The 20,000-nt window shown below is 43.7% G+C and overlaps 1 protein-coding gene across 1 annotated transcript in view; it reads right to left on the bottom strand.

Annotated features, from left to right (window-relative positions):
- Nucleotides 1-20,000, bottom strand: part of fndc3ba (fibronectin type III domain containing 3Ba) — a gene marked incomplete at its 3' end in the record, with an annotated part of 198,165 nt that overhangs the window by 30,147 nt on the left and 148,018 nt on the right. The window contains exons 16-23 of the mRNA XM_083632422.1: nucleotides 18,869-19,004; nucleotides 16,708-16,779; nucleotides 15,025-15,143; nucleotides 13,185-13,290; nucleotides 12,267-12,439; nucleotides 11,217-11,330; nucleotides 7,780-7,929; nucleotides 717-997 (exon numbers count right to left, since the gene is read on the bottom strand). Coding sequence (XP_083488548.1) covers nucleotides 717-997; nucleotides 7,780-7,929; nucleotides 11,217-11,330; nucleotides 12,267-12,439; nucleotides 13,185-13,290; nucleotides 15,025-15,143; nucleotides 16,708-16,779; nucleotides 18,869-19,004 — 1,151 coding nt within the window. The remainder of the gene's footprint in view (nucleotides 1-716; nucleotides 998-7,779; nucleotides 7,930-11,216; nucleotides 11,331-12,266; nucleotides 12,440-13,184; nucleotides 13,291-15,024; nucleotides 15,144-16,707; nucleotides 16,780-18,868; nucleotides 19,005-20,000) is intronic.

Raw genomic sequence — 20,000 nt, 5'->3', positions numbered from 1 at the left:
TTGCCGATAAATATCCAGAGTTTTTATTTTTTATTAAGATTTATGTCAACCTGGGGGAACGGTGGTGCAGTGGTAAGCGCTGTCGCCTCACAGCTGGAAGGTCCTGGGTTCGATTCCCACCTGGGACGCTGTGAACGCTGAAGGAATGCGTGCCCGTCCGCATGTCCTCGAGTGCCCACCGCCCAGGTGGGGTCGTCAAAAGGGCCTTTCTGTGTGGAGTTTGCATGTTCTACCCATGCCTCCCGGGGGTTTCCTTCATATAGGAACCCCCTTCACCAAAACATGCAATATCCTGGTTGCTAATGTGGTTCCTCCTCTGGTCGTTAAGGGCGCCTGTTCAGAGGGAGGGGAACTGGTTGGAATAGCGTGAACCTCCCACGTGCTATGTCCTACCAGTGAAGCTTCCTCTGTCAGGTGAAAAGAAGCGGCTGGCTAACTGCCCATGTCTCGGAGGAAGCATGGAGCCAGTTTCGGCTCTCCCCAGATCGGCAGAGGGTGGAGTAGCAACCAGGATAAATAGGGGGGGGGGGAGATTTATGTCAACCTGAAAATGGGGGTAAACTGGACAAGTGGTATGAATGTGTGTGTGTGTGTGTGTGTGTGTGTGTGTGTGTGTGTGTGTGTGTGTGTGTGTGTGTGTGTGTGTGTGTGTGTGTGTGTGTGTGTGAGTGTAATATGTATCTATACAAGTGTGTGTTTATGTGCCTTATGTGTACCTGTACTCGCTGTCAGGCTGCAGGCCTGTGACCAGGTGACTTGTGCCCGTCTCCACGGTGATGGTCTGGTCATCCACGGTGATGACGTAGGAGGCGATCTCAGCGCCGTTGGTGTTAGGCTCCTCCCACTTCAGCAGGAGGCAGGTGGAGGGGGAGGGGCCCGACTCCGAGGGGCTCAGGAGGTCCAGTAGGGCCAGCGTGGACACCGCGTCCGGGGTGGTCGCAGGGGTCTGGAAGCTCACCTGCTCGCTGTACGGGCCCACGCCTGCTTGATTCACCGCCTGGGAGAGAGAGAGAGAGAGAGGGAGAGAGAGTGAGAGAGAGATGTCAGGAGATGAAGGAGAATTGGGATGAGTGATGGGATGAAAGGATAGGGGATATAAAAAAAATCGACTGGGTAGACTGATACATAATCGGCTCAAAAATAGTGGGTCAAACGCTTGAGTCAAATTTTCAAGTGGCATACACTAAAAGAATGTTGCCTCTGGCAGGCGATATTACGTCCGAGACCGCTCAAATTTTATTTGAAGAATATCAGCTTCGGCCATCAAACAGAAGATTTAGAGTTGCACAGGCTCGACTGAACAGACTGAGAAAGTCCTTTGTTCCCCTGTCTGTCAAACTGCTCTGGGCCACAGTGGACCCAGCACTGAAGATTAAGGACAGGGATTATATTGATGTCATAATGTATATGTTGTAGAATGTGTTCTGTTGATTGTGTACATGTGTTTGTATCGATGAGAAGCAGTGTCTTGTGACCCAAGACACATTTCAGAACCTTCTGACAAATTAAAGTGAAATCTAAAGAAAAGTAGAGCCAGGCAAAGAAGGATGAGATGAAGAGGCCGGGTAGAGAAAGAGAACAAAACGTGGAAGAGAGAGATGGAAGTGGAACAAGATGGCAGGATAAAGCAAGAGCAACAAAGACAAAGGCTGTGGACAGTGGTCAAATAGTCTTCTTTTGCTTAGGAAGGTTCCTAACTGAGTATAAAAGAACCTGGATACGGTATAGAAAATGGCCGCCCATTCATTGCAAATTGAAGCTCCTATTCTTCCTGGTTTACTTTGGTGATGTGCGGTCCCACGGTCGTGTGTGCATGTCTGCTTACGTATTCCACTCCTACACCCTCACGTGAACAGTGGTATAGTGGGCAGAGAGAGGGAACTCGAGGAGAAAAATAAATAAATAATAATAATTAAAATAATAATAATAATAATAATAATTAAAATAATAATAATAATAATAATAATAATAATAATACCACCACCAAGATTACTAAGCAACAGATTTCAAAATGGATTTCACGATTGAAATCAGTGTAGCTTTTACTTGCTAGCTCGGTTAAGGTTTCAGTCAGTCAGTGGTGTTTTGAGCCGGGCGACGTCTACAGTAGTGTATCCTACTGTATAGCCTCATGTACAGTAAGTGCATTCAGATTCTCTTTTCCTGAGTCCTCATGAATTCTCCATCACATCTTTCCTTGGCCTCATGACGTTTTCCATCGAGGCCGAGGCCAAGGAAAAATGGTTAGGAAGGAATACAAGATAGGATTTTTTTTTTACAAATTTGAATCCAGCCAAGAGAGAGAAAGTAAAGTAGAAAGGGGGGAAAATAACTAAAGAACTCACTTCAAGTGAGAAGTGGAAGAACATGAGTGTGTTTGACATCTATAGTCTGTCATGCTGTGTGACATCTACAGTGTTGGGCAAGTTACTTTCAAAATGTAATATACTACATATTACTAGTTACTTTCATTTGAAAGTAATAAGTTACTTTACAATATTACTTTCTGTGTAGAGTAACTCGTTACTTGTTACAGTACTTTTGCATTACTTTTACCAAAACGATAGCAGCAGCAGAATGACATCGCTGCCCCGGAACCATCCCGAAAAATAATTTCAACCGCCTTGAAGTCAGTGTAAACAATCCAAAATTCTAAATGTTATTATTTTCCTTTGTTATTGTCATCTATAGTGGTTATTTGCATAAAAACACACAGTTTGATTAGGAAATGATTGTATCTTTTTTAAGTACCGTATGTGCTTTGATTTAATAAAATGTAACTCAATTTGTAACTTGAGTTACTTGAGAAAGTAACTGGTATAATATTACTGAAATCCTATAAGTAATAAGTTTTATTACTGAGTTACTGCTAAAAGTAATATATTACATGTAATATGTTACTTTTGTAATGAGTTACCCGCAACACTGGACATCTATAGTCTGTTTGTCATGCTGTGGCATCTATAGTCTGTTTGTCATGCTGTATGACATCTATAGTCTGTTTGTCATGCTGTGTGACATATATAGTCTGTTTGTCATGCTGTGTGACATCTATAGTCTGTTTGTCATGCTGTGTGACATATATAGTCTGTTTGTTATGCTGTGTGACATCTATAGTCTGTTTGTCATGCTGTGTGACATCTATAGTCTGTTTGTCATGCTGTGTGACATCTATAGTCTGTTTGTCATGCTGTGTGACATATATAGTCTGTTTGTTATGCTGTGTGACATATATAGTCTGTTTGTCATGCTGTGGCATCTATAGTCTGTTTGTCATGCTGTGTGACATATATAGTCTGTTTGTCATGCTGTGTGACATATATAGTCTGTTTGTCATGCTGTGGCATCTATAGTCTGTTTGTCATGCTGTGTGACATCTATAGTCTGTTTGTCATGCTGTGTGACATCTATAGTCTGTTTGTTATGCTGTGTGACATATATAGTCTGTTTGTCATGCTGTGGCATCTATAGTCTGTTTGTCATGCTGTGTGACATCTATAGTCTGTTTGTCATGCTGTGTGACATATATAGTCTGTTTGTCATGCTGTGGCATCTATAGTCTGTTTGTCATGCTGTGGCATCTATAGTCTGTTTGTCATGCTGTGTGACATATATAGTCTGTTTGTCATGCTGTGTGACATATATAGTCTGTTTGTCATGCTGTGGCATCTATAGTCTGTTTGTCATGCTGTGTGACATCTATAGTCTGTTTGTCATGCTGTGTGACATCTATAGTCTGTTTGTCATGCTGTGTGACATCTATAGTCTGTTTGTCATGCTGTGTGACATATATAGTCTGTTTGTTATGCTGTGTGACATATATAGTCTGTTTGTCATGCTGTGGCATCTATAGTCTGTTTGTCATGCTGTGTGACATATATAGTCTGTTTGTCATGCTGTGTGACATCTATAGTCTGTTTGTCATGCTGTGTGACATCTATAGTCTGTTTGTCATGCTGTGTGACATATATAGTCTGTTTGTCATGCTGTGTGACATCTATAGTCTGTTTGTCATGCTGTGTGACATCTATAGTCTGTTTGTCATGCTGTGTGACATCTAAATTCAACTCAAGTCTCCTCTATCCAAAAGCCCTTCACTGGTGTTTCACTCATAATAGTCTATTTAATGGCCCGGTGTGAACTCAATGAGGAGGAAACAAGAACAAAATGTCTTTTAAATACACATCTAATAACATTTTTAATGCTTGGATTGAATGAAACATAAGGAGCGCTTGTTTCATCTTATCTTGCGAGTAATGAATAAGTCCACTTTGTGGCTGTTGAATGTGTCAGATAACGACAGAAAGAGTTGCTTGTACTGTAAGTAGTGGTGCACAGTGCACTGGATTTATCTGTAATAGTAAACAAAAAAATATATACTTACAACAAATTAGATACTACAGAAAATATGAGGTGCCCTTGATTTTTCTTATTATGCAAAGGATGCATCAATCAAGAACGTCTCAAGGAGTGGAAGGCAGATTGACATCATATAGAGAAGCTTTTTGAAGGATGGAGAAAATATCAAGAGCCCTTGACTTCATATTCTATCCGCATGTGTGCACTTTGGAGTATCAGGTATCAAATCAAAGGGAGCTAGGCCTCTGTCTCTTTGTTTGTTTGTCTGTCTGTCTGTCTGTCTGTCTGTCTGTCTGTCCCACTGATGACATCATCAGTGATGACATAAATTCACTCTCTCTCTCTCTCTCTCGCTCTCTCTCACACACACACACACACACACACACACACACACACACACACACACACACACACACACACACACACACACAAGAGACAGACCGACACACACACACACACACACACACACACACACACACACACACACACAAACAAACACACACACACACACACACACACAAAGTCCCAGTGATGATGTCATCAGTGATGTCATTAATTGCCCTAAGGCTGATTGCCCTAAGGCTGAGGCTATAGTTCAGTGATGATGTCATCAGTGATGATGTCATCAGTGATGCCATCAGTCTGAGGCTCACGAGAGAGACTGAGGGAGAGGGAGAGAGAGGAGAAGGAGAGAGACTGAGGGAGAGGGAGAGAGAATTGAGGGAGAGGAGGAGAGGGAGAGAGACTGAGGGAGAGGGAGTGAGACTGAGGGAGAGAGAAAGGGTAGAGACTGAGGGAGAGAGAGACGGAGGGAGAGAGAGAGGGAGACATTGGCAATAGGGCAGGCAAGGCCATGCAGCAGCCGAGCTGCAGGCGAGGCCGCGATGCAGCTAAACTGCGGGCGAGGCCGCGGAGCGGCCGAACTGCGGGCGAGGCCGCGGAGCAGCCGAGCTGCGTATGTGAGCTGCAGGGCCAGCTTGGTGAGCTGCAGGACGCTATGCACGCTCAATTCCTAGTGAAATCAAATGGTCAACAGTTTGAATGATTGTCAGCTGTCAAGGATATTTTGAAGATGTTTGAAGAATAATTTGAAATTTTAAAATAATTATGAGGAACTCTGGATTTATGTTACCTTCCTGTTAAAGTGTCTGGCTGTTTCAAGTGCCCTCGTCAATCAAGCAGTTCACATTTCAAACCATATTTAAATAGATTTCTAGCGTAGGTTCTGGAGAAAGCGGATCAGAACTGATGGGCTAGAAGTCAGAGAGAGTTCAACCAAGCCTATGGTACTGTATGTCGTATTCTTACAGTCCAGCTAAGAGGGACATGAAGTATGAGGTACATGAGTGAGAGACAAACGTGAACACACACTCACACAAATGCACACGCACAACTGTGTACACACACTCAACCAGTGATTAGGCTGCAACCTTTTGCTGTCCTCTAATCTAAACCGTATACATGATGTCTAATCTAAGTGAGAGTGTGTGTGTGTGTGTGTGTGTGAGAGAGAGAGAGAGAGAGAGAGAGAGAGAGAGTGTGTGTGTGTGAGTGTGTGAGCGAGAGAGAGAGAGAGAGAGAGAGAGAGAGAGAGAGAGAGAGAGTGTGTGTGTGTGTGTGTGTGTGTGTGTCAGAGAGAGAAAGAAAGCACTTACAGAGTATATATACCCTTCAGATTGAGAGGCAGAGCACAAACAGAATGAATGAACTTATAACCCTCTCCCTGTTTGTCTGTGTTCTTGTTGTTGATGCTGTCTATAAACACAACTAAACTGAACTGGGGCCTGTACTACAAAGCAAGATTAGTGGTTTAGCGAGGTAACTTCAGGTTTAAACCTGGTTTGGCCGTACTACAAAGCAAGTTAACTTCTTACCGACATATATTTCCATAGCAACTTATGCTTCACACTTAACCTGGTCCGCAGCAGGTTAAGTTGCAAGGATAAGATTAAACCTTAAATACACTGCCCACCAACCAATCGAATCAGCAGTTTGGAAAAATGGCCAACCCCTTTCTGGACGAGTTTCCCATCTAGGAAGGAGCACGAATTGTAATGTTGAATGAGTAATGTTAATCAATGTTAATGTTAATCAAGGACTAAAGCCTTGCACTTGTTGGCTATTTTAATTAAGCCCTACTTACCACTTTGGAATATGTTTTTATATATTCATTTTTGTGCTCTCAAGTAGCCTAGATACGTTGTTTGATCCCGCTGATCGATTGCAGCTGAATAGTGAGTGGAGAAATATCACTAAACCGGCATAAAAAGGTTACATAAACGTCTCCAAAGCCCACGGTGCCGTGTGCGCAACGGAGCTGAGACTGACGTTGGTTTGGAATTGAAATGGTCATAGCCTACATGCTGGAATACCCTACTACATCTAAGCAATTTAATATGGGATCACCTGCACACAGGCGATCCCATATTAAGATGATTCATATCTAGGCGACTCCTGCATTTTGCAGCTGCAACTGTGTTGCTTTTGGCCTGTATGATGTGATTGAACTTCACATTTCCAGCATCATTATATGAAATATGGAGATATGCGACTCTGCTGACATTAATAGCCATGTGACCACAAAATAGGCTATTTTTTATCAATGAAATCTATGCCCGCACGTAGGCTACCGTGTCGATTCAGTTCAGAAGCATTTTTTTATTGTATTATCATTCTTTTTTTTATTGATTAGCCTATAGGAATTATTCAATCAGTCATTGAGCCTAAATGGTCTATACGGATTTTGGACTGAGATAGATTACACATTGCTTCCACAAAAGACTGTAGATAGAGAGCTGTAGATAGCCTACGAAACCGCTCTTCAAATAAATTACTTGTGTGGATAAAAGTGGCCACTTTAGACAGTCATTCGGGAACAGTAATAATATCCAACGCAGATTTTTATTTGCGGTTTCATAGAATGAGGAAATAGGCGTGTCTGGCGCTGTAGGAGTTGGAGCAGTCCATATTGCATTGTGATTGGCAGTTGTTAAAAACCACGCCTCTTTTGCGGGCACGAGCTCCAGTGCACGGGCATTTTCATGTGCACGCGCTGTCAGCTTGATTAGAAAAACCTGGTTCGAGTTAACGAGTGCCAATCGACGTTCGTAGTACAAGTTAACTACAATTGAGCTGATCTGGTTTAGACAAACCAGATCAAGGGACAGATCCTGGATCTTCTAATACAACATTCGTAGTACAGGCCTCTGAACACTGCCATTTGTGTATACGTTGTTTGTGTGTGTGTACACGTATGTTGTGTGTGAGTGTGTGTGTATGTGTGTGTGTGGGTACATGTATGTCGTGTGAGTACGTACGTTGTGTGTGAGTGTATATGCGTTTATTGCATTTATCAATGCAATTATTTGCATTAAGCATGAGTTACTTTGTACCCGCTGTGACGTGCGTGACGTGCGTTACCTGTAGCCTGCAGCAGTAGAGTGTGGCGGGCGTCAGGTCGGACAGTTCACACTGGGTAGCGGCTCCACAGTAGATGAGCTCCATGGGCTCCTCTTCCCTCGCCCACTCCAGACGGTACTCAGAGATGTCGGCCCCCGACCCCTCCGGGCTCTGCAACACGCAGGCAGCGCACGTACGCACGCACACACACACACACACACAGACACACACACACACACACAGACACACACACACACACACACACACACACACACACACACACACTACGGTCAACACAACTGGGAGCTTGGAATTAAGAGGTTTGTTGCAAATGATATGGAATAATTAGTCACAATTAGGGATGTCACAATATATCGTCCCACAATATATCTGTTAGGATGATGTCATCATTCCTACTATGTTGTCACAGATCACTGATGATGTCACAGACGGTGATGATGTCATGATTCATAAGTGTCTAAATCATGCCTCTCGGATGGTCTCACTGATGATGTCATAACACAAGGTGATGTCATATTCGGGATCTATAAAGGTTTGCTCTGCAAGTCCTCTGCAGTTGTTCATAGACTATTCTCACGACAACCCTCTGCAACAGTTCCCAACTTCGAACCTTGCAGACCCAGCTATCAAGTTCCACAGCGTCCCTACTTATCGAGACTTCAGTTTACCAAGTGTGTCTTGGCCATCTAGTATCCGCACGTAAATCCACCAGTCTCACAGCATGCCTAACAATATCGCGATATCAAAACGTGACAATATGTATCGTTGAGATAAAATCTCATATCGCAAGAAAAAGAAGCTGAACATGGTGGCACTGATCTGCATCTGATTGCATACTCACTCTCCTTTTCATTGCTTTGTTTGAACAGATGAGGGACGTTACAGACACGGAGGATGAAAATGGTGAAATTACTCAAATTAGCGTGGAGGATGCCCCCTCAACTTACAAATCGATCGCAAAAAAATATTGTGAAAATATAGTATCGTATCGTTATCATGAACCCAATATCGTGTATCGTATCGTATCGTGAACTGAGTGTATCGTGACACCCCTAGTCACAATGTAATAAAATATATCTAAACAGCTTGAGAATGCAGTAAAACCAGCCAGATATAATATTGCAATCATTAAAAGAATGAGTTAAAAAAAAAGTGTAATAATAATAATGTAATAATAACATAATAACCACCAGTTAATTAATAATAATGCATTTCTGGAAAAGAAAAAGAAAAATATCAGTCTTATATGTCATTGCATTATCCAGCAATTGTTTGTTTTGTTTGTTTATATTGCTTTGTCTGGATTATTATAGTCGACGCAAAACACGTCATTTGGATCTGGAAGTCAACACATGTTCTGCTTGAGGGCGGCTGTTCCAACTACATATTGTTTATTTTTAATTGTTTCTGTATGCGCACATCCACGAGCCTTAACGAGTGTTAATGAGCCATACCAGCTGGCGGGGGCGGAGTTTCTGCAGGCAGACGAACGGGGATTTCCCGGTGCAGAAAACATGAAGAGAAGTTAAACACTGTCCATATGCTTATATTGCAGACATTGTAACGATGCAAAGCGCGTTGAAAATCCGCAAAAGCTGTCCTTTAATACACAGTCTGCAGACTATATGAAAGTCACGTTAGTGACGACTCACTTCAAGAAAAATCGGGGGGAAGGGAGAGGGAAATAAAAGTACAGAGAAAAAATAAAGTGAGAAAAGACGGATGTCACCTTAAAAGACGCAAAGGGAAAAGGAGGTCAGACAAGAGAAAGCTTGTACTTAATCAAGATACGACGACAACACGGACAGACAGGCTTTCATTCAAGAGCACTATTTCAGCCGGGGTGAGTTGGAGCGCCATCAAAAAGCCTATCAACATCACTCCAGGCAGCTTTTCAGGTCAGACAGACCTTATGTTGACATGGTTTGAGAGCAGAGATCAGACCTTCCGTTGACATGGTTTGAGAGCAGAGATCAGACCTTATGTTGACATCAATTGAGAAAGAGAGAGATGGGGAGGGGGAGGAGGAAATAGAGGGAGGTGGGAGTGACGTTGCTATCTGAAGTGGGCTTTCAGGTGGTCATCCGGCGCAACAGAGCGAGAGAGAGAGAGAGATATGGGAAAACAAAAGCTGAAGACGAGCAGAGTTGCTTGATGCCTGGTGCGGACAAATGCGCTCCTTGTGTGGACAGCCAGGCGCCTGCTCATGCGGGAAATGCGCTTTGTGGCGTATGTTGACATGGTTTGAGAGCAGAGGTAACACTGCTGTAAACCTCTAGTGCATTATTCAAATCTTATTCAAACTTATATATGATTACGTGTCAAACGTATTCAAATCATGACTTTTTGCCCTTCTTTACTCCTCATTGATCTGCCTTCTCGTTCCATCTCTCTTCCGTGTTCCTCTCCAAGAAATTGGTCTTTGAGCCTAAATATATATATTATATATACAGTTTACAGTATATATATATATATTTGTCTAAATATAGGTGCTTATCTGGATTACCGTGTGTTTCATCGTGTTTCCATCAATGTATTTTGAAGTATCACATTAAAAAAGTTGGATGGAAACAGCAAAATTCAAAAAAAGCTTTTACACTCGCTTGAGGTTGTTTTCGCCTTTTTTTTTTTAATGTGAGATGGAAACACCTTTTTCCTTTTTACGTTCTGACGTCCATGACTGATCAACTGGCAGCTTGTCCGGTCTGCGACGACAACACGATAAATCTGCAGCAGATCAGATGTTGTTCTGGATCGTAACACCCAAAGGCTCTCACTCCGCCCCCTAAAATGCACACTGACTCCCACAACTGTTTAGTGTGACTTGTCTCCCAGATATACTGTATGGCGAGCATCATGGAAGGCAGCCTACTGACCTGCTAGTAGGCGCAGAAGGTCGTTATCAGCGATTCGTTATCAGGAGAGGTTTCCATTTTCGTATTTTAACGCGTTTTGTTGCTTAATTCTAACGCTAAACCTAACCCTAACCCTCACCCTAACCCTAAACCTCACCCTAACCCTAAGTTGTTTTATTTGCCTAAATATAAAGTTGTTTGATAACGGCCATTGAAACCTACTGAAACCTCCTAGCAGGTTTATCAGCGATAGGAATGGGGCTGATGACGAACCTACTGAATCTATGGGTGACAACAGTCAGATTGGGTGGATATTGGCTGTAATATTTCCTCATCACTGCCAGAAAGAAAGAAATACGGCCACCAGCAGATTACATGACATAATAATTATTACTTCTCCTATGGCAAGAAACCATTGCAAAGCTCTCTCTCTCTCTCTCTCTCGTCTTGAGACAAGCAATTAAATGCAAACACACCTGATTCAAATTTTAAGTTTGTCGACTTTTCAAAAGGTTGCTGAACCTGAATGGAAACACGGCTTGTTTGTGTGTGTGTGTGTGTGTGTGTGTGTGTGTGTCTCACCTCCCAGTTGAGCGTTAGGCAGGTGTTGCTGGTGAGAGTGATGAGTGGCGCCCCACATTGGCCAGGAGGCCCCGCTGCCGTCGTCACCTCTGTTGGCTCAGAGTACGCACCGAACTAGAAACACAGACACCACCCATACGTTAGAGTGGGGCCCGCTGGGTGTGTGGTGTGTGTCACAGAAAGCACATACTGTGTGTGCGTGCGTAGTCTCTCTGCTTGTTATTGTCTGTGATGTGATGATTTGTTAACATGTATGTGTGTGTGTGTGTGTGTGTGTGTGTGTGTGTGTGTGTGTGTGTGTGTGTGTGTGTGTGTGTGTGTACGCTCTCTGTGTGTGAGAGTGTGTTTCCTTTTCGATCAGCCAGTCTGAGTGCTAACCAGTTCTGAGTGTCTGGCTGATGAAACCAATCAGATTGGTTTCAGACTGCGGAACAACAGTTAGTCTGTCTGGGACAACCTGCCATAATAACTGCTGGCCGCGCGCGTGCTTAGTGTGCGTGCATGCATATGTGTGTGTGTGTGTGTGTGTGTGTGTGTGTGTGTGTGTGTGTGTGTGCATGTATGTGTGTGTGTGCGTGTGTGTGTGTGTGTGTGTGCGTGTGCGTGCGTGCATATGTGTGTGTGTGTGTGTGTGTGTGTGTGTGCATGTATGTGTGTGTGTGTGTGTGTGTGTGTGTGTGTGTGTGTGTGTGTGTTTTGTGTGTGCGTTATGGTAAAAACCATCTAACTTTGATTTTGGTGTTCTTCCATTTGTGGCTCATAGTGGAAGTTTCCACAGTCCTGTAATGTATGTGCTGACTAGATTTCATGGCCATGAGAACCATAAAACACAAAATTACACGGCTGTCGAGTGGAAAATAACAATTATTTTCATACTCCTTGAATGGGTGACTTGTTGCGGACACATGACGTGTGTGTATAACAGGCATGCAATATTTATCATTCTTTTTCAGGTTTTCAAGATCATCCACATTCATTTCTAATTACTAGTATATTTAGAAAGTTGGTTTTTGTTGTTTTGTCTGGTGTTTGTGTCTGTGTGTGCCTCACCCCAGCCTCGTTGGCGGCCCGCAGTCGGAAGCTGTATGTGGCGCCAGGTAGCAGGCTACCCACAGTGCACTGCAGCTCTGTGCCATGGTACACCTCCGCTGGCTCTGTGTCACCCTCGCCCATCTCCAGACTGAACACACACTCCTCACACACACCCTCAGAGAGAGGCGAGTCTGAGAGAGAGAGAGAGAGAGAGAGAGAGAGAGAGAGCAGAAAGAGATTATGTGTTGGCCCAGTGGATGCAATAATCCTAAAATCTTTTATAAATGGTTTATAAATGAACATACTGTAAGAGGACTTAGTTATTGTAGTTTTGGGCAGTGTAGTTTTAGATGATTGTATGCAGATGTTTCCAGCTCATTATGTCAGGTATTTCTCTTTCAGCGGCGTGGGATTCTTTGTTTCTTTGTTTCTTTGACGAGATCAATTGTTTCATTGTGGCGATGGAGAAGTGAAAGTAATGAATGAGAGGGAGGCAGTGGGGGAAACCCTGCCATGCATAATGCTGACCCTCCACTCAGGCCAGTCATTGCCGCGGTGCTATCTGAGAGCGAGCTTCAAACAAGAGCATCCGCAACTTCTGCGGCCGGAACACTCCTGCCTGCCAAACGCTAATCGGCAACATTGGGGCGACATTACGATAGTCAGGCCAGTTATTAAGCTGGGCTCGGCATTTAATGGGCTAGATTAGGTTAGATTAGGCTGAAATATGGTTGTTTGTTTGGGTTGCATTAGAGTTGGCTGGGGAAACACACTGAGCAGCCAAGTGATTTAGCTGCCTCACTCAAAAACAGCCAAAAGCCCTCTAGCAAATAAAACTGCACAGTGTGTCTGCGTCTGTGTCTGTGTCTGTGTGTTTGTGTGTGCGTGCCTGCATGTGTGTGTGTGCGTGTGTGTGGTGTACTTGTTTGCACTCACCCCATTCTAACTGCACCTCCTTGTGTTTGGCTTTACCCACGATCCTCGGCGGCTGGCAGGGCCCTGGTGGGACGGTTGACGTACGGACCGGAACGCTAACAGTACACTGCAGGAGCAGAGAGGAGCATGGGAAATGGAGTCAAATAACAAATTATTATCAATCCCCGATTTGATTATTAACTGGCTGAAATGTTAATTTAAAGGAGAACTTACCCCCAAAACACTTTTTTTCAGCTTTTAACCAATATATATGACTTTGGGGGTGATGTGTGAAGAATGCTGGTCAAAATTTCCACATTTGTGAGCAAACTGTTGCCATTTTACCATTTGTATAATTTTTCAGCAGCATACCTGGCATAAGCGCCCTCTAATGGTGGAACACTGCTTTTTTTTGTGCCCTCAAATGAATGGGATATTTGATACGTCGTGACGTCACGATGAACCAAAGACTATGGGATTTCAAGATAGTTACTCCCCTACTCCCCCTGTACCCTTTCGGCTCCTCACAACTCCAAGCCTATTCCCATGATGTCACTTGACCTGTTAATCACCTGTTAAAGGAGAATTTCGGTTTTTTTTAACCTGGACCCATCTCCTGGCAATAATTATGATTTGGCCACTCACCCAGCGATGTCCGCGGCGTTTCTGGCCGTCCTAGCGTTGTTTTGAGATCAATAGCATCCAAGTCAGTTGTAAAATGGAACTGATTTGGGGCCAAGTGTGAGCCTGTCTTTCCTGCATCTAAATAGCTATTTTTATTCCCGTTTTCGCCACATATGGTAATAATGTGATCCCTCAACATCCACCAGAGTGATATTTCACCCCAGGCCATTTCCTGGACTTTCACAGGGATCAAATTACCTCAAACGTGATCTCGGTCACCAAGTCTCGTGAAGTCCCGCGATACTTTCCTGCCGACTGGCCAACTACAGGTAGGACGCTTTGCGGTGGTGGTTTTAGCGTAACCTATGTGGGGTTTGGCATAACCTTCGTTATTTCGAATCCCACATAGGCGCGGTTTATCGCAAGTTGGACGAGGGAATGACGTGGAGAAATCTCGCATTGTGATTTACATGAGCGTGAGAGCGGGGCGTTTGTCGTGACTATTGTGCTGTGCTGCGCTCTCGCGTCACTAATCTCACGTAGTTAGACAAGACCCGCACACACACATGGGAGAAAAATAATTACCGTAAATTTCTAGTTCGCCACTGAATGGCCAAATTGATATAACTTTCAACCATTTTGAGCAACGCTGTTTCCATACAGGCCACCAGCGTTGGCTAGTTGTTGATATTTATAAAGATATTGCAGCTCTCAAATAAATTATTTTCGAGGCGGTGGGCAAACTGTAATGGCGTCGATTTCCGAAAAAAATTCCTGAGCTGAGGACAGCCAAAGAGTATAGTATAGACAAGAGTATATGTCATTTCTTGTTTTTTTCCATAGGTTTTTTCAAATCACTGTTCTGATACATATCTGGGGGGTAAGTCCCCCTTTAAGACAGGTGGGTGCTTTGGTGTTGACGTATGTGCCAACTGTTCACTCTGGCAAAATGTGTCACAATACCATTTTAAATATGTCCTGCTGCACAGATGTGCTGACCTACACATCATATTCTACAGACTTAAGAAAACATCTTTGATTGGTACAGATCCCCACCATATCACACATACATGTAGTCACACCATAATCATTTTAATACGTTCTTCATGAGAATAATGATGTAAAAATGATCATTCTCTCCAATATTGCGAATCATATCGCAATTGCAATATCAGTCATACACAAAAAAAACAATCGCAATGACATATTTTTCCCCAAATCGTTCAGCGCTACTTACTGGGCTGTGTCCTCCGGTGCTGATGCTACACACACGTAGGCGGTAGGACGTCCCAGGTGTCAGGCGCTCACACACACATTCTGTTGCCGGACCACTGTATGCTACATCCCACTGGCTCGCTGCACACGCACACGCACACACACACACGCACGCACACGCACACGCACGCACACACACGCACGCACGCGCACACATAAACGCACACACAAGACAAAGCAATTAGACAACTGGTCACACACATGCAGGCACGCAGATCAACATAAGCACAGACACACATTCTGTGGTGTTGGCATGCTGCAGTGGACCAAAGCACTTTCCTAGAAATGGCATCCATTGACCCAATCAATATATGTCTAGCACTTTGTGTTGCTTGTGTGTTTTTGTTCTGTGGATGTTTGTGTAGGCGTAGAAAAGGCATTATTCCGCCTGTGAAGCAGTACTCTCGTTATTTAAATGCATGTCCTTTTCACCGCCACTCAACAGACAATTTCACTGCACAGGGGACAATGTCCTGTGATGATGTCATGTATATGGTATACAGCAGAATGTATAATGTATATGCTCATATCAGTAAGCTATTGTAACTACAGGTTAACTTCAGTTCAACAGGAGTAACGTAAACGTCCTGGCCCCGCACATCAAAGGGGCGACAGCTGGATGGAACCTAGTTTCTTACACTTCAACAACAATGCAAACACACATATCCAGCCACCCACACACAGTAAAGCAAATACAATTACAACTACATTCGATAATTTAAGACTTTTCAGACATTTTACAGCACCTGCGATTAGGGATGTTCATCAGTTATCGAAAATCGATAATTGATCGTTAAGGAATGGAATCGATCATGTGGAATTTTTATCGATTTTGTTATTATAAAAAAAAAAAAAAAAAAAAAAATTGCGGACTAAGTTTGGGTGGAATTCGTTCCTCCTCGCCCCACTCCATTGCACAGCCGACTAACGTGAGGTGGAGCTTCATATAGTCTCTAGTTTTCTGGCTGGGCACGGGCCTTTGTGCCAACAAAACTGTTTTAAACATGGGGAATTCACACCGGCATACGCCGGGGACAGCAGAGTGTTGGAGAGGAGACGCATTGAAATAAAGAGTTAATTGAGGAGAACACGTTGTCTTTCGTATTTTCTGCCATAGGCATTCATTTTGTAAAAAAATATATATATATATATATTAAAAAAATATTATTAATATGATCGATAATCGATAATTGATCGTTAATTTTCACCGATTTTCGATTATGGAAAATTTTCAAAATGAACATCCCTACCTGCGATCACCCTATTCTGGACTGTTTTACAATAAATCACGAATTCACTCTTTGATGGAAGACACGGTGTCCTATAGTGTAGATTGTTCCCTGAAAAAGACCCAGCAGTGCTTTGGGTTGAATTGATGCTAATGGAGACTATGGAATTGGACAGATAGACAGAATGAGTATGAGCGAGGAAGGAAGGACAGTACATTGTGTTTTACCGTGTTTTCTCAACGATAGCTAATGGACTTATAACAGGCACTTAAATGGACAGAACATTAAAAATCAGTGGTGTAGAGAAGGGCTGTGAGAGAAGGAGAGAAGTAGGGACATTAGTCAGTTGAAAGCGAAAGAGGGGGTTTGGGGGGAGGGGTGGCGGCTTGGTGAGAGAGAGCGGGTGCTGCTCGTACCTTCGGAGCACCCCTCTGAGATCTCCAGCAGGTAGGTGAGAACCTCTGAGCCTCCGTTGTCCTGAGGAGGATCTGGGGGTAAATGGGTTGATTTTTATTTTGGGTTAATATCTTACATGGTGTCAGGAGAAGATGAAAAAGAAAACGCCTAAAAACCAAACCAGTATCATGTACCACACTGTCATAATTAAACCAGTATCATGTACCACACAGTCATAACTAAGTAGAGACAGATGTCTTCATCAATTCTGTAGCAATTACGCTGTAAATCATTCAACCACCAGGGGGTGTGGCAGTTTATCTAACGGGTAATTCCCAGCCAAACAATCTGATTAGTGAGACACGTTCCAATCATGCTGATAAATCCAAGAAAAAGAGAGAGAAAAAGCAAACTGCTGCCAAATGTTGTGGTAACCAGGGAGCTGGGAAGCAATGAATCTGGTTTCCTCCAGGTTGTTGTTCCTCTGTGTGCAAACTGTGCATACTACTCTGAAGATATCTTTATAGACGGTAGACATGACTTAGGTAATTACAGTGATGAACACCCTGTGGTATTACTGTAATGAAGTTGTATCTACAGTGGCAGCAAATTTTCAGCTGCCAACAGGCTGCCATACCATTGAACTGACTTTGGTACACCATGAGGGACATTGTTTTAGAGAAACTAATGATATCTATACTGTTTATTAAGAGGTTGAATTGGTTTAAGTTATGTTATGTTAAAGGATAATTTCGGTACTTTTCAACCTGGACCATATTTTCACATTTCTTTATGTATAACTAAAGCCAGTAGGCTGTGTAGTCATTTAGTCACATGATGCAGGAAGCCAGTAGGCTGTGTAGTCATTTAGTCACATGATGCAGGAAGCCAGTAGGCTGTGTAGTCATTTAGTCACATGATGCAGGAAGACAGTAGTAGTGTTGGAGGACTCAAGACCAGTCTTAAGACCACATTTTGATGGTCTCGGTCTCGTCTCGGACTCGCCCTCCATCGGTCTCGGTCTCGTCCCGGTATCGGGCAAGCCGGACTCGGGATTTTATTTCAAGACCAGCCGAGACCACAACTGCAATGACATCATTACTTGCCTGGGTATATTTTGTAGTCAGGAAGCCAGTAGGCTGTGTAGTCATTTAGTCACATGATGCAGGAAGCCAGTAGGCTGTGTAATCATTTGAAACGCTCAGGATGTGGCTCATATAGAATATACTTTTTACTGTGTTCAATGCACACACAAAAATCCTTTTTAGCCATCAGAAGAGCGAAGCAATGGTCTGACCGCCAGCTGCCTGAGAAACACAAGCTCTGTGATACAATATGCCTTGTTGGTTTGATTTTACAGCATTTGAGAGAGGACAGGCTGCACCCACTCCTGCAATACTAATGCAGGATAGATGGACGATAGCAGACTGAATCACTTCTAATACTGCTGCCACTACGATGAGTTGCAGTTGCCTGTGCAGAGTTGCTGCTGCCACTACGATGAGTTGCAGTTGCCTGTGCAGAGTTGCTGCTGCCACTACGATGAGTTGCAGTTGCCTGTGCAGAGTTGCTGCTGCCACTACGATGAGTTGCAGTTGCCTGTGCAGAGTTGCATAGGCAGCAGTTTGTGAACCATTTTCACAAACTAGTTCATCGATAATTTAGTTCTGCACCCTGCTAAATGATGCCTGTGCGAAAAGCTGCTGCTGTATTTTAATTGGCTGCAACTATTCATGTCACAAGCCTTTTTCCTACCAATATGGCACTACAATACACACAGCTCATTGGCTGTAAGTGTCACTTGATTGTAATCACCTGTTAATTGATCACAATCACCTGTTGTTTTCCTACCAAAATGGCCGTGTTGTGATGTAACAGAATACTATCAATAGGTTAGAGGATTTCAGGATGTGCTCTCTATGTGGGTTCCTCACTAAACTATGTATGAACAATGAATATTGATCAATATAAATATTTAAGCAGCACTTTTGGCGGGTTTGAATGAGTGAATGAAGGACTGTTTGTGAATACATGTGTTACCATTTGCATAAGTGTTGGTGCGTGCATCTGTGTGCGTTCTAGTCTGTGCGTGCATTTGTACATCATTAATGCATACCGTGCATGTGTGTGTGTGTGTGTGTGTGTGTGTGTGTGTGTGTGTGTGTGTGTGTGTGTGTGTACCCCAGGTGACGGTGAATCCGTAGGGCATAGCTGCGGTGACACAGGGGGTAGACGGGGGGCCTGGTTTGTCTGCACTGGTGGTGCACACCAACACTTCACTGGGACTGCTCTTCCCCTCCATGTTCGACGCTATCAGCTGCAGAGAGGGAGATGGAGGGAGCATTTGATGACAATTCTAGCTACTTTATTCTTATTCTAATAGGATAGGATAGGATAGGATAGGATAGGATAGAGACAATCTGGGCACCTAGTCTATTTGTATTTGTATTTATTTATTGAGGGACAGAGCACATTAATTAACATCACTGTAAACATGCCAGTGTTAGCCAAACGGCTAATTTTCAACCGTCTTATTAGTCGTCAAACTGACCCCATTAATGGACGACAATCACTTTGCTTTGTTCTCAGGAGTTTCCAACCAGCACACAGGAGTGTGTGTGTGTGTGTGTGTGTGTGTGAGCGCGCGTCTTAGTGTATGGTGTGAACGGTCACACTATATGCCGAAGCAACGCTCAACCTAAGCTCAACCTACGCTGAACCCACAAGTTTCATTTAGGTGTCCATGTTAACAGGCGAGGCCGTTCACACCAGCCGCGCGCGCGTGTCATATTCAAGGCATGCTCAAGGCACACTCAAGGCGTGCTCAAGGCACACTCAAGGCGTGCTCAAGCAATCGTTCAGGATTCCGTCCTATTTTCCAAGTGTGACGCGTGAAGCTGCCAGGCATGAATTCAATGGAAGTTGTGAGGGGGGGAGGGGCCGGTGGAGCAGCTCCGAGCGAGGCGCTGAGGAAAAGAGAGGGCTTCTGGTGTGACAGGTTAGGCGTGAGCTCAGGTTCAGCTTGTCTCAAGCTTCAGCTCTGCTTCTGTTAAGCGCCTGGTGTGAACAAAGGCTTACAGCTAGCAGCATCATCTCACCTGTGATTCACTCTGACGGTGTGAGCGAGTGCATGTTTGCATGCGTGCAAGAGTACATGTGATGCTACCTGCCGGGATGATTTAGCATTGTTTGCGATGATTACTCCCAAATACACTGTTACATAACACACACGCACGCACGCACTCACTCACAAACACATGCACACACACACGCACACACACACACACACACACACACACAGAAACGCACGCAC

The sequence above is a fragment of the Poromitra crassiceps genome (assembly GCF_964638095.1).
Source record: "Poromitra crassiceps genome assembly, chromosome: 3".
Taxonomy (NCBI): Eukaryota; Metazoa; Chordata; class Actinopteri; order Beryciformes; family Melamphaidae; genus Poromitra; species Poromitra crassiceps.
This window is presented reverse-complemented; position numbering and strand designations above follow the sequence as displayed.